General features: G+C 38.3%; 1 protein-coding gene across 2 annotated transcripts; it reads right to left on the reverse strand.

Moving 5' to 3' along the window:
• Positions 1 to 8,835: 8,835 nt before the first annotated feature.
• Positions 8,836 to 20,370, reverse strand: LOC142832669 (uncharacterized). Of its 2 annotated transcripts, XM_075943345.1 has the most exons (3): positions 20,093 to 20,370; positions 12,871 to 12,997; positions 8,836 to 11,067 (listed from the first exon to the last, which is right to left on the reverse strand). In XM_075943345.1, exons 2-3 carry the CDS (start codon positions 12,902 to 12,904, stop codon positions 9,545 to 9,547), a joined length of 1,557 nt encoding a protein of 518 aa, XP_075799460.1. In that variant the 5' UTR covers positions 12,905 to 12,997; positions 20,093 to 20,370; the 3' UTR covers positions 8,836 to 9,544. The 2 variants fall into 2 exon arrangements, 1 of the variants encoding a protein (XP_075799460.1); XR_012907254.1 differs by lacking the exons at positions 8,836 to 11,067; positions 12,871 to 12,997 and adding an exon at positions 17,067 to 17,150 and having other exon boundaries at positions 20,093 to 20,306.
• Between the last annotated feature and the right edge of the window lie 851 nt (positions 20,371 to 21,221).

The raw sequence follows: 21,221 nt of genomic DNA on the forward strand, positions 1-21,221 counted from the left end.
GACAGCTGCTGGTCCCCGAGCAATGGCTGGTTCCAGGCAGGGAGACACATGGCAGGCGGGCAGAAGACAGAAACATGGGTAGACACAACAGGCAGAGAGAGAGAGAGAGAAGCTGAGAGGAAGGTGGAAAAGACAGTGAGCTCAGGCCGGAAGCTGAAGATCAGCCCGCCTCAGCGGATGGGGAGGGGAATGGGTGTGGCTTGTCTCTTAAAGGGACTAAAACCATAACAACTATTTCCTTTCAAAATCCCGAGTTCCTGATATGTCTTCTCCCAGCTCAGTATTGCTAATAGTGCAATTCTAGATATTTGATTGGCAGTAGCGGAGGTCTGGGAGGAAAGGATAGAGGTGGCTTTTTAGTGCCACTTCATTTGCCTCGGGATGGAAATTTATCGGGCTTTCCAGGAAAGTTCTCCAGAGTTACTGTGTCTAGAATTTAGAATACTTCATATAAGAGTAGACAGTGCAACTATAAATTCACGTTTACCTTTAATTAGTGCTGCTTCATGGAGCATTTTGTTTTAATTCATCGTTTTCTTTGACTGGGCTACCAGCACCTTCTTGTCTTCTAACCTGATATACAATCTCCTACCTGATTTCTGAGCTATTATTAGCGCGCGGAAAGGGAGCGCACGCATGTTCAGCTTGCATGGCAGGGTCTCCTGTGTTCTACTCGTTCCTGCCCTGCCCCCCAAGTTCTCCCTTTTGTCTGTGGGTCATTGGACTACCAGGCGTCTATGTTTTGGTGCTGAGGAGTTCCATCTGGACGGGAACAGTTTCTGCTTCTACACTGAAGAGATATACCCAGAGAGGCAGTCGCAGCAAAGACTGGACCAAGACACCAGGCCTCTCCTGGCTCCATTTGAAGGAAGAGATGGGAAGGCGCCAATGCAAGAATTCCTCCAACAACCTGAAAGGCAACATGACATCACCAGGATCCAGGGATCCTGAAATAAGAAGAATTGTACACCCTACTCCAGAAGAATTAGAAAAAATTGACTCAAAAGTGAATTATATGAAAATAATAGAGGACCTTAAACAGGAGGTGAAAAGCTGTCATAAACAATTAGAGATCACAAACAAAAAGGTAGAGGAAATGAATAAATCACTCAAAGATACCCAAGAAAACCAAGAGAAACAAGAAAAAGCAAACAGGTAAGGGAAGCGGTTTAAGACTTGAAGAATGAAATGGAAGTAATGAAGAAAACACAAACCGAGGGAAAGATAGAGATGGAAAATCTGGGTAAATGAACAGGAACTACAGAGACAAGTACTACCAACAGATTACAAGAGATAGAAGAAAGAATGTCAGACACTGAAGATACCATAGAGAAAATAAACACACTGATCAAAGAAAACAGCAAAACCAACAAATTCTCATCACAAAACATTCAGGAAATCTGGGACACAATAAAAAGACCAAACCTAAGAATAATTGGGGTAGAAGAAGGAGAAGAAGTACAGCTCAACGGTCCAGAAAATATATTTAATAAAAGTATAGAAGAAAACTTTCCCAAAAAAAAAAAAAGAAGAAAACTTTCCCAACCTAAAGAAAGATATTCCTTTGAAGGTTCAAGAAGCATACAGAACACCGAATAGACTGGACGAAAAAAAAAATCTCCTCGCCATATAATAATCAAAACATAAAACATACAGAATAAAGAAAGAATATTAAGAGATGCAAAAGAAAAAGGTCAAGTTACATATAAAGGTAAACCTATCAGACTTACACCTACTTCTCTATGGAAACCATGAAAGCCAGAAGGTCCTGGATAGATGTACTGCAGAACTAAGAGACCATGGATGCAAGCCCAGACTACTATACCCAGCCAAGCTTTCGTTCACTATAAATGGAGAAAACAAAATTTTCCAGGATAAAAACAAATTTAAACAATACGTAGCCACAAATCCAGCCTTACAGAAAGTAATAGAAGGAAAATCACAACCCAAGGAGTTCAACAATGCTTACAATAACTCAGACATCTAGTGACCCTTCACCAGCACAACGTGAAGAAGGGAAACACACAAACTCTACTACCAAAAAGAAAAAAATGACCGGAGTTAACAACCACTGGTCATTAATATCACTTAATATCAATGGACTCAACTCACCTATAAAGAGGCACAGGCTAAGAGATTGGATACAAAAACAGAATCCAACATTCTGCTGCTTACAAGAAACACACCTCAACCACAAAGACAGACATCTACTCAGAGTAAAGGGCTGGGAAAAGGTTTATCAAGCAAATGGTCCTAAGAAACACGCAGGTGTGGCCATACTAATTCCTAACAAAGTTGACTTCAAACTAAAATCAATCAGAAGAGATGGAGAGGGACATTTTTTACTCATAACAGGAACAATTCTTCAGGACAATGTCTCAATCCTGAATATCTATGCCCCTAATATAAAAGCACCCACTTACGTAAAAGAAACATTACTAAAACTCAAGGCAGTCATCAAACCACATACACTAATAGTAGGAGATTTCAACACTCCTCTCTCCCTAATGGACAGGTCAATCAGACAGAAACCTAACCGAGAAATCAGAGGATTAAGGGAGGTAATGCACTGTTTCATTGATTCTTTGGATTGGACAGAAGAATTAGAGTGGAGAACAAGAAATAAAGAACAATAAAGAGACATGGATAGAAAAAATATGTTGTGAGTAGACTTCTTAACCCTCAGATTTTAGTTCTTTTCATTTGGTGTGGCATCTTTCTTTTGAAACCTGAGAGGAAGCCTTACTTGGGGGATCAAGCAAAGGAGAGGCAGGCAGATCTCTGTGAGTTTGAGGTCAGCCTGATCTACAGAGTGAGTTCCAGGACAGTCAAGGTTACACAGAGAAACCGTGTCTCAAAACAACAACAATAAAAAAAGTAGATACACAGCACACCTGGGGAAAGAGATGTCATTTGTTTGAAAGCTGTGTGGAGAGACCAAGCTTGGCAGGAGATCTCTATAGTCACCTGCCACCCTCCCCCCTTGGACTGGTGAGTAGAAGTCCCCCTTGGAGGGCACCCTAAAAGGTCCCTTCTGGAAGCATCCCAGAGGCACTTCCTCGAGCTGGTAACTTTTCAAAAAGTCTCCACCAGTAGAAAGCTACTGGTTTGAAGGACGTGAATGCTTTGTTAAGGATAAGTGATTTCCCCCCTTCAACCGTCCTTAAGTGTTCTCCTTATGTAATTTTTTTTCTTCCTAGAGGTCAAATATCTACAATGCAACGGGCAATTGTTCAGATTGACAACTCAAGAGACAATACTGATAAATCTGGCATAAACAATCTTTAACTTGGAAGATTCTATTGTAAGTCAGACTCTCAAACACAATGACAGGCACTGGAAACTATGCTCCCTCCCTTAAAGTAAAAACCCAGCTGCTATTTCACTCAGGGCCTAACAAATAAGCAGTAAAATGCTATGCTCATAATTGCTGTTCTTTGTTACTTCCAATTAACCATTTAAAAAGACTGCCAGACAGGGCACCCTGACTTCTCTTAGGACTGGAGAGGGAGGTGGGAGGGGGAGTGGGGGGAGTAGGAGGGAAATGGGAGGATGGGAGGAGGTGGAAATTTTTAATAAATAAATTTTAAAAATGAAACTCAACCCATATCTCTTACCCTGTATGAAAGTCCATTTGAAATAAAAAAAAAACAAATAAACGAAAGTACTTTTCATCTGGAAAAGAAAAGACTGCCTGAGAATGCAAACAAGGGTCAATAATGTTTTTGTCATGCTCTCCCCCAGTTTTATGGGCTGGTAGTTTGGATCTGTGCCTATTCTGAATATCTTTCCTTGCTATGTCTCACGAAGCTTATTTGAGCTTCAGCTTGACGCTTGGTGCTCTCACAGCTCCTCATTTACATAGCAAAGCTGGCTTCACAGACAGGCAGACCAACATTGCCTGCACCTACAGACTATCAAACTCCTCACTCTGTCTTATAAACTCAAATAGGGATTTCCCAAAATTCATACACTATTTCAGGCTGTTTCTCATATCATATCTTTTAGCTGCACTAAAAGTCCGTCTCTCCCTCTCTTATTGCATGAGGCTACCTCACTTGGTTTGATTATTAAAAAATAATGGCCCTATAGAGGAATTCCAGGTGAGCCCATTCTGCCATGGTCCATGCCAGAGGAGCAGCAAGTTGCAGTTGAAATTTCAGGTGTCAGCCTACCAGTCTTGTTTAGGCAAGGCCATGGGACCACAGACCCTGGAATGTTGTTTGCTTCTGTTGTGCCTTTACATGTTTGCTGATATCTAGCACAGTGTGAGTGAACACCGGGAGATCTCCACTACCTGTGAGATCTATATTGTGTTTGTCACTTGAAAACATCCTGTTCTACTAGGAATTTTTACTTGTGGATTGTCAAGATGACCCCCGTTCCTAAGCTATACTGTCTAATTTGATGATGATAATAATAATGATAGCTTATACAAAGTTTTGATGAATAAAAATAAATATAAGGATATGTTTCACAGCCAGGGTCTGTGAGTGTCACCTAAGGAGCTGCATGGATTGTAGCTCAAGTTAATGACTAACAATTGAGTCCCAATAGCCCAGCTAGTTTAAATTCTTTTAACCTTAATGTTGGGAGATGTGCTCACAGGTCTCAGAGTGCATCACAACTGAAACAAAGCCTTGAAAATAGCAAAGTTGGACTAAGTTTTCTTTGCTAAATAATTTTGAAGTGAAAAACCCAAGACAACAATCAAAAGTTTTAGAAAGATACATAGTTGAATGTGGAATTCTTTAAGGTCAGAGAACAAGAACAAAGCAGCCTAATAATTATTGGCTGAGGTACTCTCCTTGCTAGGTTTGATTGATAACCAAAGGTGATGATTAATTCCTTATACTCATTTATGTCCTTAATCTCCTGATGTAAAAAAAATACTAATCAATGGATATGTACCCTAAAGATTTAAAGTAGAGGTGACTGATTCTTTTTCATATATAAAAGTTTATGTTTGTGATTTCCTTAAGATTCCTTATGAGATTACTTTTCAAGATAACTAATAAAGTAATTGGTCTTTTCTTTGTAACTGCAAAATGCAGCCTGCCAGTAAAAGACCTGACGTGAACACCTTGCTTGCCTGGGTATAGATTACACAGTTAATCTATAACAAGTTTCCTGGGTATCAATATATGTGGGTTCTTGGGATGATTTGTTTTTCACCCGTAATACATAAAATGTTTAATTATATGAGGGAAATGAGAAACATGTTTTTACCTATAATCATTCACTTGAAAAAGAGAATATAACTGTTTTAACTCTTCAACTGCGTGGAAGATTCTGTTAGGGTTTAAAAGCTGTACAACAACATGAGATAGAGGAGAGAGGAAAAAAAGAATAGGAATAAAGAAGGAAAACATTAAGAGAGCTTGTGAGTGCCTTTTTTCTTAGCCTCTCCTAAGATAGAAAAGTTTAGTCTAGCTGACTCCATGGATTCCTATCAAAGCCCTGTGCTGCTGGAGGTTGGTTCCCCAGACAGCAGTACCATTCAAAATCAAATGCTCTACAGGATTTTTTCAGCTCGATTGGAGACATTCAAAAAAACTAGATAAATCATACTTTGTAAAACGTACTTTCTTTTTGTGTCTCTGCCACTGAGCGCCTGCACTGTCTTCTTTTAGCTGCATGTCTGCCCCTCCTCCGTGTTACCTGCTCCTCTTCATTGTCTGTCTGTCTGTCCTAGCTTTCTCTGGTCTCAGCTGCCTGCCACTGTCTGCACTTCCCAGACCCTCCCAGCCAGCCAGCCTAAAAGAGCTTGTTGCTATTGCTTGATTTTTAAGTTTAAACTCTACAGTTTTCATTTAACTCTTAAAATCTCTCAGCCTAACACTGGGGACCTACTTCTTCAGCTGTCTAATAGTCTTCTTATTAAACACCTTCCACCTTACAGGTATAGATAAAAATATAGCCACAAAAGATAGGTCTTTTTAAACTAATTTTTAAAATATCTCGAGCTCACATGTCCTCTCTATTATCCTGTTATCTCCATAACAGTTTAAAATACATCTTTCCCTTTTCTTCAGCCATAAAGGAGTTATTTGGTTTATTAACTGTGCCTGACTTATCCCATAATTTATTAAAAAGGACACATAATTACCAATCTCCTTATATATTGTATTTCTGGTTAAGAACATTTGTTTCCATATTAAAACAACATCATCATTATTCTTTAGCCTTAAATTATAAACTGTTAAAAATATAATAACTTGTAAACTGTTAAGGATAACTTTACATAAACTATGTTATTAAAAATAATTAAAAATACAATTTGATGGCTAGCCATATAGCCATCAACTCTAATTATAAACTATTGAGGATAAACTTTATTTCAATTTTAGGTAATTTTACTTAAGTAAATAAATTTAAGTTATAAACTATTAATAATTTAGAAATACAGATTGACTAATCATATTATTCAAACATGTTCAACTAATCTTTAAATATATTCTCATATATATACAAAACAATATCTATAAACATATTATTATTGATAAAATGCCTTACTTTGCACTCTGCCATTTAAAATGTTTAAACTTCTCATAATAAGCAGAACTATGCCTTGTCCTAATTTCTGCTAGGGCTCTATTTTAGTTATGCATACCTTGCAGTCATCTCTCCCTTGCCTAACAAAAAGACAGGAGTAATTCCCAAAGTTAGTACCTTACAGCAAAAGACCTTTACTGCTCCTTCTAACAATGAAATCTATAACCATTGCCAACAATAAAGCCATGGTTAAATATATTCTTCCTGAGCCTTCAGCTGCCCTTTCAGTTTTTCTCATTAAGTAAAAACTGACCCACTGGCCTCACTTCCTTAACTGATGACAAACCAAAAATAATTCACCTTGTTACCTAATTACAAATCAAAGGCAGCTCATGAGACAGATTTCAAAATAATTTTTAGTACATTGACTGCTCTTAGTAATCTATTACCTATGTCTTCTAATAAATAAAGTACAAGTAAGAGGTTTGGGATATTGGGTTTTTATAACAATATGATGGCTTAAGATTTAAAGATAAAAGTTTTAGTACACAGCGCAGAACCTATTGATATTTTGATAATGATCAGTAAGTGTTAATCTGCCATTTAAACATTCATGTTTAAAATTATCACTTTGGCCAGGTAGTGGCAGGGCACGCCTTTAATCCCAGCACTCAGGAGGCAGAGGCTGGCAGATTTCTGTGAGTTCAGAGCCAGCCTGGTCTACCAGAGCTAGTTCCAGTACAGTACAAAGCTACAGAGAAACCTGGTCTCGAAGAACAAAACAAAAAAGTATCAATGCTGGTGAAAAAGTCTCCTCTTGCAGTGGGTAGTTGGGAATGCATACACTCCTAACCGTTCAAAAACTACTAAGAACAATCAACCATGTAAGTGTGGGGCAATTATTACTTCATCAAGACTGAGCGTGGGTCCTAGGAGTTTCCCTTACCTCAGTGAAGGTGTACTGGGAGTTAATAGAAGCCATATCATTTTATTATGAGTTTTAAGTAAATTTGTCTCAATTTTTCTTAAGTGTCAGGGACCAGCTTTGAAAAAAATACCACTTACCAGGGTAGGGGCACGGGGATTAGAAGAGTTAGTAAAGAATACAAAGAAGTGAGTGAAAATAACAAATCAGAAAACAAAGGCTGGTACTAGGAGGGAGTTCTAGTGAATACTGAAGTTCCCTGTGTTTAATTTTCCATACTTCTTTATAGCCCAATACAGCAGGGGGAAGAAGACAAAAGTCTGGTATAAAGGACAACTAGAACAGTTATTTGCTTCAATACTTTGAGACATCAAGTCCTTAGCATTCTGTTGTTCTAGGCAGTGAACCCACTCTAAATCAAATATCCTAAAGGCAGAAACTCTCAAGGTCAAACCTCCTATTTTAAAAGAAGCAGAAGTGTGCTTGAATATCCTGACCATTGGTCAGGGTGGAGTGGCTCTACCTGTATGGGTCATCTTAATGTCAAAAGAACCAAATAATCACACCCTAAGTCAGAACGTGTAGCTGCACTTGCTGTCCACTTTGAACAAGCTAAAACTCTCTCAGACAAGGTGGAAATAGGCTCACATTTTTGGGCCTCCACTTAAGTGTTTCAAAATGAATGTCAGCATGTTCTCAGGGTTTTTCTTCTTCTTCTTTTGAGATGGGGTTTCCCTGTGCAAGGCTGACTTGAACTTCATACTGTAAACAATAGTGGCCTAGAACTCACAGGGCTATACCTTTCTCTGCATCCAGGGGACTGGAATTAAAGGTGTTTTTATCACAACAGCCTGAGCCTTTGGGTATTTCTAAATTGTGTGTCAGCATTCCAGTGATGTTGCATTCACAGCCTGTCTCTTCACAGTTAGTTACTTTCTTGCTATTTGTATGGTTTGACTCTAGCAAGAAGAATTTGAACTTGAATAAAAAAATTTATCAGGGTGTTTTCTTTAATGATGAATGTTTTTATCCCTGCAATTTCAGCACTATGTAAAGTATTTGTCAAATTCAATGCATTTGGAAAGGTATAATTAAAATGGACAGAAAGATACAAGAAGTATATACTTTCTACTTTTATATGGTTTCTTAGAAATATGAATTTTGTGATGTATAGCACAATAGAGGGAAAACTAAAGGTTTTGACATTTTTTTATGATACTTTAGTAAGATTTTGTTTTGTTTTTAAAAAGTTTATGAAGACCTGGGTGTCCGAGAAGTCAGTATGTCCACTGAATGATAGACACCTTCTTTCCTCTGAATCCTGATTGATGGGAATAAAGGACTGCCCCATAACATCTGACACTATGAGTTTTGGATGTTGAAAGATACATGATTTCATTACATTTTTTTTTTTTACCAGAGGCTGGAAACATAGATTAGTGGGTAAGAGCACTGGATGCTCTTGCAGAAAACCAGTGTTCAATTCCCAACACAGATATAGCAATTTACCATGGTCTGTAACTCCAGCTTTAGGGGATCTGATGACCCCTTCTGTCCTACTCCTGTACCAGGCATCCACGTAGTATACAGACATACTTGCAGGCAAAGCATGCATACACATTAAAAGAAATAAGCTTTTCATACTGTTGTATTTGCAGAATTTTACTTTAATATAAACTCTAGGATATTGTTTAAAATGTAAACCTTCATTAAAGACTTTCATGTGTTTTGTATCTTTATGTTTCTATTGTATGTTGTGATTTTTAGTAGAGAATACTGGGAAATGCTATATCACATTATTGACAACAGTATGTTTCTCTCCAGTATGAATTTTCTGATATCTCCTAAGATTCGAAATCTGGATAAAGGATGCCTCACTCTTTGCATCTGTGTGGTTTTTCTCCATTGTGAATTTTCTGGTATCTCCTTAAACCATAAGAGTGGAAAAAGGGTTCGTCACATATCCATCCATTCATACTCTTGCCAGTATGAATTCTCTGATACCTTCTAAACTGTGGATCTCAACTGGAAAAGCATTTGTTACAGTTCTTTCAACTGTAAGGTCTCTCTCCAGTATGAACTCTCTGAGGTATTCTAAAACTTGCAATATGGATATAGGATATGTCAATCTTTGCATTTGTGAAGTTTCTCTCCAGTATGAATTTTCTGATGTTTCCTTAAACCACAAGATTGGGAAAAAGACTTGTCACATTCCTGACAACTGTAAGGTCTCTCTCCAGTATGAACTCTCTGATGTGTTCTAAGATGTGAGTCCCGGGAAAAGGACTTCTTACATTCCATACATTTGTATGGTTTCTCCCCACTGTGAACACTCTGATGTCTTCTGAGATTTGAGGAATTGGTAAAGGATTTGTCACATTCCTTACAACTGTAAAGTCTCTCTCCAGTATGAAGCTTTTGATGTTTTCTAAGACTTGAAATATAAATAAAGGATATTTCACAGTCTTCGCACTTAGGAAGTTTCTTTCCAGTATGAATTTTCTGATGTGCTCTAAGATATGAGCAGCTGGTATAAGACTTGTCACATTCCATACATCTATAAAGTTTCTCTCCAGTGTGAACACTTTGATGTCTTCTAAGATCTGAATGTTCAGTAAAGGATTTGTCACATTCCATACATTTGTAAGGTTTCTCCCCAGCATGCATTTTCCGATGTGTTCTAAGAATTGATTTCCAAGCAAAGGATTCGTTACAAACCTCACATTTGTAAGGCCTTTCACCAGCATGGATTCTGTAATGCAAGTTAAGCTGTGATAATTTAATAAAGGACTTACCACAGTCTTTGCATTTGTGAAACTCTAGAGAATGAGTTTTCCTATGCCTACTCAGCGATGAATAGTGGGGAAAGGATCTGTCGCAGTCATTGCATTTGTAAGGCTTCTCTCCAGTGTGGAGTCTGTAATGGCTTTTAATGTGTGAGTGCTGATGTCTCCTGAAACTGGAATAATGTGCAAAGGACTTGTCACATTCCTTACATTTGTAAGGCTTCTCTCCTGTATGCGTTTTCTGGTGGCTATTAATTCCTGACCACTGATTAAATGACTTTCCACATTCTTTGCATTTGTAAGGTTTCTCCCCAGTATGAATCCTTTGGTGTATTTTAAGAGTTGGATGCCGGGTAAAGGATTTTTCACAAATGTTGCACTTGTAGGGTTTAATTCCTGTATGAATTCTCTCATGTTTTCTGAGGGCTGAGGAAGTCTTGAAGCATTTTGCACATGTCTGACAACGGTGTGGTGTCTCACTGATGTAGATTGGTTGTTGCAAAAGACTATATGTAGAGTCAAAATAGTCACCATATTCTCCTTGCTTATGCTCTTTCTTAGTAGTGTAGAGTATCTGATCTTGAGTAATGCTGGAAGACAAATTTAAAGATTTCTCACAGTCTTTAGATTTGCAAGGTTCTTCTCCAGTGTGCATGCTGTCATGTCTATCTGGGTTTGATGAGTCAACAGAGGCATCCCTGTGATTACTGCATCTGTAGTTATTAGAGTTTTCTGTAGTTTCACTTGTTCTATAAACTGCACAGGTGGAGGGGTCATGAAGCAGCTTGCCAAGCTCATCACACTGACAAGACTGCTTTTCAGTCTTCACATGTTGACGGACAGGATCACATTTGCAGTTCTCTAAAAATGAGTACAATTCAGATTAATAGAGTTTCAATAATCAACATATGATAAATGACTGTCTCCCTAAGTTCTCTTTTAAGATAAGTGAACCTGGAACTATTTGGATTAGAGGTCCCTGTAACTGACATGTTTCATTCACTGTAATTGTATGGGTTCTCACAAAAGTAGCATGACAGCCTTCAAAGATCAGTGATTTACGACAGATTTCTCATCTTTGCCAAAAGTCTCTAATTGGGAAAAAGATGGAAAAAACAATTGAGGGCTGTGAATTAGCTTTGGGATAGAGCTCACAGAGTGATTATGTTAAGAACACATGTCTCTATCTTAAACTATTTCTTCTGAGAAACTGATGAAGAGGAGTCTAACCCAATCACAGGTTCACAGTGTTTGCACTTAGTAAGTGACAAATAATAAAGAGTACTGTTAGGAAGACCCAATTCCTTTAAAGATTAAAGTCTTACTTAAAAGCCTGATACTCTTAAGGGTTTATTTCTTTCTAGAAAAAACATTATTAGATTCTTAAAAAGTAATGGGTACAAAGACAGTACTCTGGCAGACATCAGATGCTCTAGGTCATTTGAGGCAGGGATGTCATGGACAACTATTTCTTATTTCTACACTCAAGTGTCTGAACTCCACACACTGCTTTATTTTTTTTAACTTTCCTCATAGGATTATTCTCCAGTCTACTCTGTACACCGATTCCTGAGATAATTTCCCAGAAGCATGTCTGTGCGTTCTCTATTGGCAAGAAAACGAAGGATGTAATGTGTAGATATTCATACAAGGAAGGCAATTACAGAATAATCCTACTTCATGGACTCACATTAGACTTAACACAACAGTTACAGCAGGAAGGATGCATTCTGGGGCCAGGATACTACACTAAGTTAAGTAATCAGGAATTCTTTCAAGTGAATTGAACATCACAACATTTTCAGCTCTTGATTTCTCTTTCACTTGAAGCTTTCATTATTCTCCTATTCATTCATTAGCCCACTGTAGTTGTAGCTATACGCTCCTCTCTCATTTCAGGGCTATCTCATTTTTTTTTTCAAATAAGTGGCCATGCCTACCTTGCATACATAATCTCCATGTTCTTTGAGGTAGTCCATTACCCATACAAGAAGTTTTAGAAAGAATATAGAAGTCTAAGCCAGCAGTGTACTTAATACATGAAAACACAAAGCAGAGGAATTTAGGCAAGGTTTATCAATTTATATTTCTTTTTTTTTTAATATTTATTTATTTATTATGTATACAACATTCTGTCTGTCTGTATGCCTGAAGGCCAGAAGAGGGCACCAGACCTCATTACAGATGGTTGTGAGCCACCATGTGGTTGCTGGGAATTGAACTCAGGACCTTTGGAAGAGCAGGCAGTGCTCTTAACCTCTGAGCCATCTCTCCAGCCCCCTCAATTTATATTTCTTGTCATATTCTTCAGTATATTTAATCTTTTCAGTTTGTATATCTTGAATGTATCTCACAATTAAAAAAACTGTCAATTGAAATAAAACTGAATGGAGCTTTAAGGTATGAATGGAAATATTACATGCTACTGAGTTTATGAATGAATCTTGGAACCATATTGAGGAGTGGATGACATCTCTGAAATGGAAACTGGAAAGACAAAACTAAGTAGTATGAATAAGCTCTTTCCTACTACAAAATTTTGCTAAATTAGACTAAATAATGTCTCCTGTTGTTTTTTTCAGGAGAGCTGACAAGATTTTACATCCTATAAAGTGAAAACAAACAGAAGATGGGTTAGGAATTCTATAAACAAAATGTTCTCACCCAGAAATAGCAAGTTTTTGTAATTCTCTAACATCACTTCGATGTACAAGGCTCTCTGAGTAAAGTTCAGGCATTCCCACTCCTCTTTTGAGAAGTTCACAGTCACATCCCGGAATGTCAACAGGCCCTGAAACAAAATAGGATGACTTGACCATGTGCTACCCAGAAGTGCTTTCCTGGATATAAGGAGGTGGAATGTAGATGAGCAAAGATTAATTACTCAAAATATAATTTCCAATACAGTCACATTCCATTATGAAAGTTTTAACTCTGTGGAAACAAGGTAACAAAATATTCTTACAATATTCACGAAACAAGAAATACATTTAAGGCCTGGACACAGTTTATCTGTCATGGATGTTGTGTTTATGCTACACAGGATCACAGCAGACATGTCTCAGAAGGAAAAATGATGATGAGGAAATTTGCTTTAAATGTTGTATCTGTAGATCATGCTAAAACACTGGCAGTAAATCATGTATGTATTTGTGCCTTACACAACTATTCTAACAAGCTTCAGTGGGATGTTTAACTTCTATGTACAACGACGCACCATAAGTAGCAAGAGGGTAGTGGGGAAGACAGAATATAGGTCTGATTTTATAGACAAAGAGTTTTGATTGTTTTCCACAGTAGAAGGGACTGTGACAGCACTACATACTGTGATATTTAACATAAAGGTTCTATGGAATTAATTTTATGAGAATGTTTGGGTCACTATGAACAAATAGGAAAATAAGGATCAGCGATATTTGATATAATCCAAAATTTCCCTAAGGATATGCATAAGTCAAATGAGACAACAATTTAAAAAGTTTTGAAGACTATTTCAATTCACTCCCATAGGGTAATAAAAACTGAGGGAAGTCCAAAAACACACCTAAAAATGTTTAAAGTATAGCTGAGAGAATCTATACCAGTGAAACTTTGGATAATGCTCAGAGCAAGAATTTACCAAAAATTCAATTAGTTAAATATTGAGGAAATAAACTGTAACTTAGCAAATGCAGAAGTGAATGAAATAGACACTTTTCAAAGACTAAAGACCACAGAAATGGACCAATAAATATTGCATAAATATTCAGTATCCCCAAAATATTCAGGCCATCAAAGAAAACAAAATAAATCCAATTCAAAATATTGCCTTACCACAGGCAGAATGGCTGTCACCAGCTAGCCCAACAATAAAAATTTATGACTAATGGAGAGAAAGGAAGCTTTATTCACTATTGATGGAGAGGATGGTACAAATTAATACACACACTGTAGGAATCAATTTGGAGATTATTGAAAAAATTGAAGAGAGAACTAACATGACCCAGCTCTTTCACTCCTGGCCATATAGCCAAAGAAAAATACACCCCGCTATAGAGATCTTTCTACTCCATGTTTACTGCTGTTTTAATCACAGAGGAAAAGTACTGAAATAAAACTAATTATCTATCAAAAGATGAATGGAAAATGAAAATTAAAATAAGAGTACTATTCAGCTGAAGAGACAAATTATAATAAAAATTTGCAGGAAAACAGATGAATCCAAGATTTGTAATATTAAGTGTTGTCATACACTTTTAGAAAGAAGATACCACGTTTGCTCAAATGCAGATTCTACCCAATAATATATGTATATAGAACAATGTATGTAGGCATAGTACAACATGGAAAAAAGAAAACAGAAAAAGTTAAATCATCAGGGACTGAATGCAGGCAATGAATAGCAGTTATGAAAAAGGATATAAAGCTAAGTGCTTTCCTAGTTAGATTCTGGTGGTGGCTAAGTAAATCAATGTATTTGGCTGTGAAAATATAAAATTATATGTGAGGTTCCAGAGTTTGCATTCCCTATGATGACTCTAACTGTATAAAAGTACTTTGAATTGTATCATCTTTGGGTGTGCTTAATTTCAGTGTGTGCTTTTTGTTGTTTAACTGTTTATAGAATTGTTCATAATAAATTTTTAAAAAATTATCAGAAGCGAAAAGTTAAAGGCTTTCAATATATCTAAGTATAACATATTTTGGCAAAGAGAGGAAAGGAGCACAGACCTGTGACATATTTACTGGAGAATCAGTTTCCCTTCTTTGAGTTTCTCTTTCAGTAAAATAAATGAATAAAGGGCTTGTTTCCCTTTCATTTCAGGGGGCAAAAAAAGAAAAGCAAAAAATTAATACTAAAAGTTGTTAAAGGGGCTGGAGAGATGGCTCAGCGGTTAAGAGCACTGACTGCTCTTCCCGAGGACCCAGGTTCAATTCCCAGCACCCACATGGCAGCTCACAACTGTCTGAAAATCCAGTTCCAGGGGATCTGATACCTTCACACCAATGCACATAAAATAAAGTTAAATAAACCATAAAAAGATTTAAAAAAAAAAAAGTTGTTAAAGAACAATGTTAAACCACATGAAAAGAACCAAGCAACAGAATTCTTCCAGTTGTCTGGTCAATGATCCCAAAGACAGGAGAGCATTGAAAAAAGACAGGAGAGCATTGAAAGAAATTTGAAACTTGAAGAGAAAATCACCATCAAGCATCTTGTTGTACAAAGAAAACGATGCTCTTAAAAACTGATGGAGACATAACTGGATTCTAGATAGTCACAGTTCATTTCACTAAAGCAGCACTGCGGATAATAAATTATAGGCAAAACATACACAGGAAAGTCACAGGAACATGGAAATAATGAATTTCATATGAAGAAGAGATAAATACAGGAGAACTGCAAAGTAATCATCCATGAGTAAGATAGCAAAACACTATTTCCTCTAAGACAAGTAAGAATACTACTACCAATAATCCAACCAGCAATTACATAAAAACAAAACATTGGAAAATAAAAACCCCGTGAACATACAAAACTAGCAACACTGGAAATCAAAATAGAGACTCCTCAAACAACCATCAAGTGAAATAAATTCAGCACATGATCCACCTGTTCCATTCCTTGGCACATGCTCTAAGGACTCAACATCCTACTCCACAGATACCTGCTCTCCAATGTTCATTGCTGCTCCACTCACAATAACTGCAAAATAAAAACAACCTAAATGTCCTTCAACTGACAAACGGATAGTGAAAGTGTGGTACACATACACTATGAAATACTATTCAGGTGTTAAAAAAATTGAAATCATGAGCTTTTTAGGTAAATGGATGACTTGTAAAAGATCACACGGAGTAAGGTAACCTGGACCCAGAAAGACAGGCATTGCATGATCTCTCTCGTAGGAAGTTCCTAGCTCCAAATCTTCATATCTGAGCCTACAACCTGGAGTGACTGCAGTAACCAGAAAAGTAAAAGGAGAGCACTGTGGGGTGTGGCGGAGTGATAGAGACAGGAGTAACAGAGAAGAAAATCACCTGATGGGGGAAATGGAAAAATAGAGGTGAGGATTTAATTATAGAGAACAGACAGGCATAAACAGAAAATGGAGGATAAAATAACATTAATAATGACTGGTAAATTCATAAGGAATCCATCTATTCCTTGATCATTATCTATCCACCTAAAATAAAATGCCTATAATACATCTAAATTTCTGTAAGCAAAGACATTTAAAGTATAAATAAAAATTTCCAATTGGGCTGATGATGCTCCTCACAAGAGTCATAGAATTCTTGGAGGAGAACCTACAATCACTACTTTACGAAATTATCACAAGTCCTTATTATATTCTAAAAATTTATCCTAATTTCCAGCAGACGAAGGAGACAATAAGACACTATCAATGGTGTTTAGCCGGGTATAAACATACTTCCTGATTCTTATCAAAACTCTATTGGCATTATTTTCAGGAACAGAGACATTAACACTAAAACATAAAGAATGTACTAGAATACCAGACCTCAAAAAATCTGAAAAAATAAACTTAAAGGTATTAATTTTCATCATTTAATAAGATATTGAAATCAAAGAAATGAAAATGATCCAATAATGGTATGAAAACATGATCTGTGATGTGAATAAATAAGGAGAGTATCACTCATATACATAGTCAAATAAAATTTTAAAATTCGATTATCAAGTCTTCTATAGAAAGTCTTTTTGTGCCCACATTATGATAATCCTGAGGAGATTTTCTCAGTGGAAATCTCCGGAGTTGTTTCTAGTGAAACAGAATGTGGCAAAACTGATTTCCTTTTCCACTTCCACATTCACTTAATCCCCCTTCCTCTCCTTCACCAATCCCTCCACCGTACCTGCATCCTTAGCTGCTGTCTCCTCTCCTTCCAGGTCCTTTGTCCCGCTGCACAGGCGAGCAGGTCTGGGTGATCAGTGAGCCCTGCACATGAGAAAGATTCTTCAGGAAGCACCTGGATTTCTAACTCAGTACTGTGTTTATTAAATGAAGACAAAACTAAAAACAGAATTATATAAGCAACTCCCCAACGATCCTGCAGTGTCCGAATACTGAAAATAATTAGAAATCATTTTTTGTTAGCATCTCTTGAATCCCACTTTTAATAGCAACTCACTCAAAAAAACAGGGGTAGAAATGGCACTGAATGATTGGGAAGAGAATATTATAAACTAGTGAGCTTCTGACTTGATCATGGACCAATAATGATGAAGCCTTACACCTCCCAAAGGGGACACACACAAAGAAGAGAGAATATTTCATGGAAATTGTAAATCCCGGTCTCCGGCCTCCATCTTTGGAGGCCCCGCCCCTATGCCCCTTGAACTTTTACCCCTCCCTGAGGAGGGTCAAGGTAGCCCACCAAACCTTGATTCCTCCCCAGGAAAGGTCAAGACCACTTTCCCAGGGTTTTTTAATCTGCTCCGCAAAAAACTACACACGAGGTTTTCCCTCTTTGCCCCAGTGGTCACGTTGGCAGCTTTCCAGTTTCCCTCGGGGTCACCTGAGAGCGCAGGAGTCCAATTAAACCTGGATATCTTTTAATTTGGTCTGATTTGGTTTGATTGGGATTATTTTGCGTTGGCAAAGAGCTCGTGTTAGAAAATAATCCTATCAGAATTCTTCTTTTTTCCTCTCAGGATTCTACTTTATTCTATGGGACGTGAGACTCAATCACACAAAGCTCACAAACTTGCACATTAGTTTGTCAAGAATTCCTGAGGAGGAGCAAGAGAGACCGAAGCACACAATTCTCCAGCCACAGAAAGCCTAGTGCTGCAATTGTGCAGTGTCAGGATGTCCTGTGTGGTGTGGGTCAGTTGGAGAAAGAAGGCAGTCCAAGATGAAATTGTAATGCCTCTCTGATGAACTGAACCCCTAACAACCATCCAAAGGCACATTTATTGACTATTCCACAAAGTATTTCCTCATACCCAGGTTTCTAATCTAATTTACACATCTTACTGAAGAAGAGCATCACAGGCCCCAGTGACTCTAGTCCTTCATTATGTATTCTTTGCAAAGCACAATAATAGAAGAACTTCAGGTGTGCCTGAGGTATCTTGTGACCAAAGTCAAGGGATGGCTGCAAAGACCCTTCAGCAAAACAATTTCTACAGCTCACAGGAAACAATCACTGTTTACCACAGCAACAATTCACCAATGTCAAAGCTCAAAAAACAAACAAAGTGAGGGTGGCACGCTTTTAATCCCAGCACTAGGCAGGCGGATCTCTGAGTTGAAGACCAGCCTGGTCTACAGAGCTAGTTCCAGGACAGGCTCCAAAGCCACAGAGAAACCCTGTCTCGAAAAAACCAAAAAAAAAAAAAAAAAAAAAAAAACCAAAAAAACCAAGCAAACACACACACACAAAGCAACAAACAAACAAAAAACAGTTGTTCAATCTAATGTCTACCCCAGATACAGTGCTCTGCTAAATTTTTATAGGACAGGACAGGGTTCAGGCATTGCCACAGCAATTGTCACACCACTGGCTGTCAAAAGACCACAAAAGAAAAAACATCAGTTTGAATCGTCCTGTTGGTGCACACCTTTAATCCTAGCACTTGAAAGAAATAGGTAAGTGGAATATTTTCCAGGCTAACCCGGTCTACTAGGTGACTTATGGGCCAGGAAGAGCAACACTGTGAGTTCAGGTCTCAAACACAGCAAATATCAAAACCAAAGAAAAAACAGTTTGGTCATGTGTCCAAGGACAGAGTGCTTTTCTTGGACCAAAGAGACAAAAGACTAATGTAGATGCTTTTTTTTCTGATATAGGTGAGTTATCATAATTATTCAAAAGATTCTTTCTAATATTATTCTATACCACAATGCATTTAAATTTCTTTCTTTCTTTTTTTTTTCCTTTTCTGTTTTCCCCTGAAACAGGTTCTCTATGTGGTGCTGGCTGTCCTTCAAGGCACTCTTTACCCACTGTCAGCCTCCAACTGACTGAAATTCACCTGTCTCTGCCTTCTGAGCTCTGGGATAAAAGGCCTGTGTCACCAGGCCTCACAAAGACACTTTTCAGAATGCTGTATTTAAATCACAGAGTGCATGTCTCAGATGGAAATTTTTTTTTTTTTTTTTTTGGTTTTTCGAGACAGGGTTTCTCTGTGATTTTGGAGCCTGTCCTGGAACTATCTCAGATGGAAATTAATGGTGGATAAAAGTTAATTCACAAAAAAAATTATATACTTTTGTAGGAGTTAGTCATGATAAGCTAAATAGCAACAGACCACCCGAAGGAAGTTCTTTACTTCCAACCATTATCATCGGCAGTGTAGAACTCAGCCATCAACAACCATAAACTGAGATTACCGAAGCACCACCCAAGAACAGACCATCCAAAGGAAATGCCTATCATTCCAACCACTGTAGATAGAATCACCTGCCAGCACACACCCACCGCTTTTCACCAGGACACCCCTAGGCAAATGTCGGCCAATTAAGGATCCTGAACCTTAGAAATCCCTCACCCTCACCTTTACTACTATTAAAAACCCAATTCTAACTGAGTTCAGGGCTCCCCGATTATTCCAATACGTCGGATACACGGAGAGACCGAGTTTGCAAACTTGTATTAAATAAAGGCACTTTGCTTTTACATACGGGACTCGGTCTCCTTGTTGGTTTTTGGGGGACTTCGCGGTATATTTTTTGGCAGAATATTTTACAAGAATATTTTTGCAGAAAACCGATTAAAAAATAAAATGGCTTATTCCTTATGATCTAAAATATATCAAGGTAAGACATACACTACAGAACTTCAGAACCAGTTACTGAGACAAATGAACATCTCAGAAACTGCTCGCACCCCTGGACCCTTTCCTCCTATATCCCAGCCCCTCAGCTCCTCTGACCTGGGAGATTCCAGGGCTCCCGGGCTGCGGTTCCCGTCACTGCGCTGCTGACTTTCTCAGGCCGCCCCGCTCGGTGACTGAGGCTCCGGAGGGGGGGCTTTCGTTTTCCTGCGGCACCCCGTCGTATCCTCCTCTCCAAAGTCTGCACCACCGAGATTCCCGAAGGTGCAAGCCCCGGAGCACAGACAGGAAATGGCCCCTCAGATCTGTGGATCTTGGTTTCTCTTCAATTTCCCCGCGCTCGCTTAGTGTCCCAGCTTCCGTTTACGTCACTCCTCCAAATCCTCCCACTCCCCAAATCCAGCCAATGGACCACACTCTCCCAGTCGCAGTTTCTGGTTGAGTGTCTCCGCCCTACTAAGACCTGTACTACCGGAGCATCTCAGGCTGCCTTCCACACAGCTTCAGCTGTCAGGCTGCCCTGGACCGGCTCTGCACAGCCTCCGTACATGCTTGCTGCCAGCCTAAACCAGAATTGGATCTAGGAGGACACTGCAAACCCCCTATCTGACGCCCACAGTGACTCGACTTGACTACAACCCTCCCCAGTTACCTACTTACACCAAATGATAACAGTCTAAATTCAGATGTCAGCGTCCCATCCCCGTCACAAACTTGACAAGCCAAAACCAAATACTGCAATTGTGCCTTGGGAAGAGACATTTCAAAACGTTGGATTTTTTTAAAAAAATAGGCAAACCCAGAAGTCAGTGGTCACCCCATTACTAACAGCGCAGGACTGAGTTCATCCCATCCTGCTCTCACCCCTAGAAGATGCCTTGGATATTTTACTAACTCTAATTCTTTTGTGGCTAATGCTAAAGCTGCTTTTACATAAAATATAGAATAAAATAATACAATGATAAATGTAGACACTCTTGGCTGTCCCAGATGCAGAAAATAAGTAAGGTATGTGTTCCCAGTTCTAAAAATGTCAGTTACAGCTTCCCTTCCATGACTCTGGGAACATAGAGGAGGACAAGGAAAGGAAAAAAGAAGGGAAGGAGGAAGGGTTAATACATGCTGTTCTCTAGACTCCATACAGCTGTTGTAATAAGTAACCAACAGCAACTGTATTTACCTGCATTGACCTCACCCTAGGCTACAATCAGTCTTGGAAAAGGAAAGG

Source organism: Microtus pennsylvanicus, chromosome 1 (genome assembly GCF_037038515.1).
Source record: "Microtus pennsylvanicus isolate mMicPen1 chromosome 1, mMicPen1.hap1, whole genome shotgun sequence".
In the NCBI taxonomy this organism is placed as follows: Eukaryota; Metazoa; Chordata; class Mammalia; order Rodentia; family Cricetidae; genus Microtus; species Microtus pennsylvanicus.

Coding starts and splice junctions, on each gene's coding strand:
- LOC142832669 (XM_075943345.1), bottom strand. CDS start 12,904: ATGTTAGAGAATTACAAAAACTTGCTATTTCTGG. Junction 11,068..12,870: donor CAAAAACTTGCTATTTCTGG/GTGAGAACATTT, acceptor ACTCATTTTTAG/AGAACTGCAAATGTGATCCT.